This window comes from Rhipicephalus microplus, chromosome 3, assembly GCF_043290135.1.
Source record: "Rhipicephalus microplus isolate Deutch F79 chromosome 3, USDA_Rmic, whole genome shotgun sequence".
Lineage (NCBI taxonomy): Eukaryota > Metazoa > Arthropoda > Arachnida > Ixodida > Ixodidae > Rhipicephalus > Rhipicephalus microplus.
In genome coordinates, this window is record NC_134702.1 from 270,711,081 (window position 1) to 270,717,932 (window position 6,852).

Sequence of the window (6,852 nt, forward strand, 5' to 3'; positions counted from 1 at the left end):
AGTAGGGACTTTCAGGCAGAAGTTACGATAAATAAGCAACTACTTAATGCCAAGTCACTAGTCAATTATGTGGCTGGATGTCCTAAAGCCAACTGCAACATTTCACCCTCATTCAAGCACAGCTTTAGCATTGCAAGACCATCCCTGAATGCTCTCCCTGGCAGGAACACTTACCCAATGTCATCTCTGTAGACCCGAGAGATGAGAACCTCCCCCTTGTGGTTGTAAATGAACAGGCCCCCAATCATCTTGGAACACCTGGAAGAACACACATCTCTCAGTGATCAACACCAACCGATACAGCGAGCTTCACGCCACATTGAACAATGTCCTGCATTGAATTTTCAAATGTCTCCTGCTTTTATGAATGATGACACACAAAGCCATTATGAATGATGACACACACAGTGCTGGCCAAAGGTGTTCCGTATGGAGGCCTCGCTCAATTCACCTTTACCAATCCATTTTTACTTTCGTCAATGCTGCACGCCTTCCATGTTCATCCCAACCATCCAACTCTTGAAGATCACCAAGAGTTTCGAGTTTACTACTAAGTCACGAGAAGTGTACAAGTGTGACAACTACATATAGTCTCCCAAATTAAGGCTATTTAATAGAACTCTCAGCTCATACGTTCACCACTAAAGGATGACTGCAGTACGTACAGTGATTGGTGACACTCCTTTTATCTCACAGAAGGCAACAAAGGATGGCAAAATGAGGCCAGTGCCCTTTATGACCCCTTTTAATGCGCTTTGTGTAATAGCAGCACACGAATGCTCATATTCATCTACCCATGATGCAGCCCAGCCAGTCCATCATAGCAAGAGCAGTTTCTAGCTGACCTTGAAGTTCGTTGTTGCCACGTTCGGCGATCTAAAGCAGGGGTCTCAAAAACGCGGCCTACAAACCTTTCACCTCCTACCCGCACATGAAATATTTCGCCCCATATTCTTTTTCATGACATTGCAACTGTGTAACACTGCTATATGGTTTCCACATTATTTTCTCACCTATTGTGATTAATAATGTTATGTTCAGGTAAGCTACACATGCGTGACTGGTATTGTACTTTTTTTTTTCTCGCAAGGCACCTCATCTTCCAACATAAACTTTACTGCTGCATCGGTGTCCATATTTTCGTCAATGTGAAGTTTGGTAACGATATATTCCCGAGCCATGTACGAGAATGGAGCCAGTATATGATATATGGGAAAGCCCTGCGAAATAACGTTAGCAGACATTTTGTTCAACACCCCCTCCCCCTCACTGTCCAGGCCCTTTGCAGGACTAAATTGTGATTGTGGCCCAGCAGCTGATGTGATACCCCTGATCTAGAGTTTCCTCACGATGCTCTGCATAGCTGAACTAATATCTTGCATAATCAATGTCGCAGCACCAAAAGTTGGACTGCATCATAAACATAATTTTGTCATATCCACTGTGCAGTAGACCGTCTTGTGTGGACAGCTGCAATTTCTCGGCTGAACAAGATCTCACACAACAAAACGTTGACTATGCACTATGAGCCTTTAGGCAGCAATCAAAAATGCTTCAGTACTCTCACAAGATGAAATGCAGAAGCCTTTGATTATACTACAGTGGCTTTATCCGGCACTACTTTTTCAAGTACAAAGCTTTTTGGCACCCTGCTACCAATAGAGGGCAGCACAAACCGCTGATCAGGATGGTCTACACATTACATGACCAATAACATGTACAATACAACCAACAAGACTGGCTTTGAGACAGCAGACTACTTGAATATGCAAAAAGAACTACAATTTGTTCTATATTCATGGTGAAAGACGTATACAACATCAGCAAGCCTGTAAGATAATGTTTTTTTTAATTATTATGCTTTAGTGGATTTGATACTACGCACTGCTATTTGCACAGCAATGCAAGGAGTTGTGAAGCACTGTCCACGGGCTTATCGCAAGGCAAGAATATTTAGAAGGGACAGTTAAGGCCAATTACAAGGCTATTTTCACACCAGTGACAGCACCCTACGAATGGCAACAGAAATAATGAGAACAGACAACGATGCATTGGGGATGCTCTTAGTAGAATTTAAACCAGAAGAAAATTTAAATGAAAACATAAGTTTCCGCCGGCAGGCAGTGAACCTGCAACATTCGAATAACGCGAACAGTACTCTACTAACTGAGCTACAGTGGTGGTCATTCCCTCGTCCAGTTTACGGGGATTTTAAACACCAGTCAACCCTGCTAGTACTTCATAACTGAATATTTTGTTGAAGCACACTAAAAAACTGACGAACAGAAGCGGCTGACAAGGACAGCGCTTGCTCTCACAACTGAAGCTTTATTAGTCAGAAAAAGAATTTAAAGTGGTTACATAGTCTTTCGCGCATGTGCATCAGAATAAGGTGCAACAGAAACCTCTCGTATTGGTATTACAAAATAGTCCATATAATGTGACATTTATCATATTTTGCAAGTACTAGGTGCAGAGATAAGCGTATTCTTTATCATGCAGCACAATCATAGCTTGGCTAACACAGTCTTATCCCCTCTTTTGGATGTGGTAAGATTCCACTACCTGACGTGTTTGCCGATCCTCGTGTCGAAATCACATTTCCGTTTCTTTAAACACTGCGTAACATCTACAGTTTTTACAGTGATCCGCAAGATGAGTGTTGCCTGATGCTTTAACAGATGTGTGATGTTCTCTAAGGCGGTCGTTCATGCATCCTCCTGACTGGCCTATGTAGACTTTTCCGCAAGAAAAGGGTAGCATATATACCACTCCCTTTACGCACTTCACAAATATGTTTGTGTTTTACAAAGCAAGCTTTCAAACCTATGGGCTTATTAACGCGTCGACACAAGTTTGCTAGCTTGGTCTTTGCCGAAAACTTCTCGTCTAAGCTGTACCTATTTCCAACATGCTTTAAGTTGTGTGCATACTTGTGCACGTATGGAATGACAGCCATTTCCCTTTGCTGGTCTGTCTCTAAACTAGATCTCTGTTTTTTGCCCTTTATTTCTCTGGCTAGGAGCGTGCACACTGAGAAAATTACTTGTTTTGGGTCACCCGCCTTCTGGAATTTTTCCACCTGACTCCCGAAACTATCATTGATTAGGTGCCCACACAATTTCTGCAAAGCTGACATAATACAAGACTTTGCTATCCCCCTCTACACCATCTTGGAGTGCCCGGACGCGTAATCTAGCACTGACTTGGCACTTTTGGGTTGATAACACCAGCAAATGTGTTCCCTACCAAGTTACAATTTTAAATCCAAGAATTGCAACTCATTTTTAGGCTACGCAGTAGTGAACACAAAGCCCATGCTACTTTCCTTGAACACCATTAACACGTTTATTACCTCTCGGGAAGGATCAATGCCACGTGTGAATATCGGGAAGTCATCCACATACCTGAAGATATGTTTAACAATTCCAGAAATCGCTAAGAATAGGCGCTAAGAAATTCGCGAATAAGGATCAACCACAGAGAGGCCTTCAGAGTTTTTCTGCAAATAACAGGACACCACTTTTTCTATTGTCTAAAAATTCAATGCAATTGGCAAAGTTTTTTTCAGAATGTAATCCATGTTGTAGTTATGCCTTCAGCATTGACATTCAAGATTGTTTCTACTCCATATCTCACGACAAAATGATGGTGACCGTAAAGGACTGCATTACTGTCCAAAATGAAACCCTGTGTCAACAAAGCATCATTCCTAGAGCTGCTGTGGTTTTATTTAAGGTACACTTTTGTTTCATGGGAAAATAGGTCTCATCTTGCGATCTGGAAAATGTATAGGCTCATCTGTAGCACCTATTCTTAGCGATTTCTGGAATTGTTAAACATATCTTCAGGTATGTGGAAGATTTCCTGGTATTCACACATGGCAGTGACCCTACCCGAGAGGTAATGAACGTGGTAAAGGTGTTGAAGGAAAGTAGCATGGGCCTTGTGTTCACCACCGGGTAGCCTAAAAATAAAGAATTGCAATTCTTGGATTCAAAATTGAAACTCGGTAGGGAACACATTTGCTGGTGTTATCAACCAAGAACTGCCAAGCCAGTACTAGATTACGTGTCTGGGCACTCCAAGATGGTGTTGAGGGGGATAGCAAAGTCTTGTATTATGTCAGCTTTGCAGAAATTGTATGGGCACCTAATCAATGAAAGTTTCAGGAGTCAGGTGGAAAAATTTCAGCAAGCGGGTTACCCGGAACAGTGAATTTTCTAAGTGTGGACGGTCCTAGCCAGAGAAATAAAAGGCGAAAAACAAAGATCCAATTCAGAGACAAAGAAGCAAGGAAAAATGGCTGCCATTCCATTCGTACAAAAATTGGCATATAACTTAAAGCACGTTGGAAATAGGTACAGCTTAGATGTAACGTTTTCGCAAGAACCAAACCAGAAAGCCTATGTCCACCCGTTAATAAGCCCATTGGTTTAAAAGCTTGCTCCGTAAAACACAGAAGCATGTTCCTGAAGTTCGGAAAATAGTGGTATATATGCTACCCTTTTCTTGTGGAAAAGTCTACATAGGCCAGTCAGGAAGATGCATGAACTAACGCCTTAGAGAACATTGCACATCTGTTAAGGCATCAGGCAACAGTCATCTTGCAGGTCACTGTAAAAACTGGGGATGTTATCTTGTGTTTAAAGAAACAGAAATCTCGACACAAGGATCAGCTTACACGCGAGATAGTGGAATCTTACCACATCCGAAAGCGGGGCATGACTGTGTTAGCCAAGCTACAATTGTTCTGCATGATAAAGAGTACGCGTATTTCGACACCTAGTACTTGTAAAATATAACAAATGACACTTAATATGTACAATTCTTGTAATCCTGACAAGAGTGGTTTCTGTTGCAGCCTTCTCTGATGCACAAGCACGAAAGACCATGTAACCGCTTTAAATTCTTTCTAATAAAACTTCAGTTGTGAGAGCAAGCGCTGTCCTTGCCAGCCTCTTCTGTCAGTCTGCTTTTTAGTGCGCTTTAACAAAATTTTCAATTACGAATGCAATCCAACAGGCCCAACTTTCCATCTAGCTGCTAGTACTGGCCTTGATGGAGTCGTTCAGCCTGCCACAGAGCACATGAGCACGAGATCTCTTGTGTGTGTGTGCGTCCCAACTGCTTTAGCACGAATGCCTGCCGAGCAGCTGAGCTCTCCGTAATTGCAAACATGGCTGTGTTGGCAGCTGTGCTCTGCATTGCTATTAAGAGAATGGGAAATAAGCTTTGGCAAGGTCCCGTTTGGCACCTCTTACCCCAGCTTTTACCACCTTTTCTGCTAAAATAATGAGAGGTGCCACAGCGGGTAGGTACAGCGCACAAAATAGCGCACAGTGCTGCTGTTTTAAAAAGCTTAAAGAAAGAAAATGACCCGGTTGCAACACTTTTCAAGTAATAGGTTGGATGCGAGTACGTATATGCATTTCAGTTGTAGCATCCCAAAGCAGCGCAGCTAGTCGTGGATTCAAAGCATTGGCGAAGTATACACGCGGTCTACTTCAAGAAAACACTACAGTGCTCTGCCAGCATAGCTCGCAGACATTTGCTGCAACGCCCAGTCGACATGTCACTCGACCAGCAGCGGGCCCTTCTCCTGCAACGCAATAAGTTGCGAAGCGAAACCTCACAGCCGCGTTTCCATCTCGGAGGCACTGGCGCGAGGCCGTGCGTGGCCGCAAGTTCAGGTCGTGGTTCAGGGAATGTTTGCACGACTGTCTGGTGGGCGGCACCGGCTCGCATGCTTGCAACTCCGAGACGCCCCCTCCGTACCGAGGTTTCACGGGTTTCCGGCCGTGAACGATCTACTGCGACTCAGCTTCGCCCGACGAGGAGGACACGCCTGGAGCGAGTAAATCGTGGAGAAACGAAACCCCAGAGCCGAGGGGAATAAAACAGCGGGCGAACGCCATCGATTGAATCACCGCCATAGTTTCCTCGGCAGACGAGAGACGCCGGTTTCTTCGCATCGGGCACCGCATAGCCACGATCGTTCGGTGCACGGTGGCGAAGTTTGATGCGCCTGCACTCGAGAAAAGTTTCAGCACTACTTGCCTGACAACACGGCTACCCAGAACTCGCGACGTCGGCCAGCATTCCTCGTCCGTAGATTACCCGCGACGATTCACTCGGCTTTTGCCCTACTAACCTACCCGACTCCTAAACATGCAAGGCCAGCTACACGGGAACAAAAAAGCGAGAAGAAAGCGCTGTAAACGTAATATTGTTTTGTATGCAAATATACAACCATAATAAAGCCAAACAATTATTTGAAACATTTTACTAAGTGTTTTGGTTTAAAATAAATTATTTTGAGTTATTGGTAAACTAGTGTCGTTCATGTCATGACCTACTACACTCCTGACCTGTTCAGATAGCGGGGTTCCTATGGGAGCGCGTGTCCCCGCTCTCGTTCAATCGCTCGCCGTAGGTGGCGCTACCTATAACCTGTTCGTCTGCTACTTTACGGCTGTTTGGACGGCGCTAGAGTAAGAACGGCTGCATTCCGTGATGAACAGCCGGCATATATGTGACTATTTTTTCACTTAGATGACTGGTCAAGTAAGCTGTTCAGTGTGACGAAAAATTTATTGCACACTGGTGGACAAATGCGAGAATCCGTAGACTTACATAGTGTAGGACAGCATATGTGATGTTGCGTCCATTTAATTGCAAAGAATTTGTGAATGACTTTTGAAATATTTGTTTCAAAATTATTTTTCATTAGTGCATAATAATTACGCAATATGAGTGCTCTGTTGGCCGAAATATGACCACGAACACTGAAGCTGACGTCAGCGAACAGGTGCTGACTAGCGCCACAGTGCTCGTAGGTGACGGCCCTAG

The 6,852-nt window shown here is 43.9% G+C and overlaps 1 protein-coding gene across 2 annotated transcripts in view; it reads right to left on the reverse strand.

Moving 5' to 3' along the window:
- Positions 1 to 6,192, reverse strand: part of AP-2mu (adaptor protein complex 2, mu subunit) — an 88,971-nt gene extending 82,779 nt beyond the window's left edge. The window contains exons 1-2 of one of the 2 annotated variants that reach the window (XM_037419487.2): positions 6,061 to 6,192; positions 175 to 258 (exon numbers count right to left, since the gene is read on the reverse strand). In XM_037419487.2, the coding sequence (XP_037275384.1) occupies positions 175 to 248 (74 nt within the window). In that variant the 5' untranslated portion in view covers positions 249 to 258; positions 6,061 to 6,192. Of the gene's footprint in view, positions 1 to 174; positions 259 to 5,636; positions 5,666 to 6,060 lie in introns of those variants that run through there. The other variant, XM_075891011.1, reaches the window with a different exon arrangement.
- Between the last annotated feature and the right edge of the window lie 660 nt (positions 6,193 to 6,852).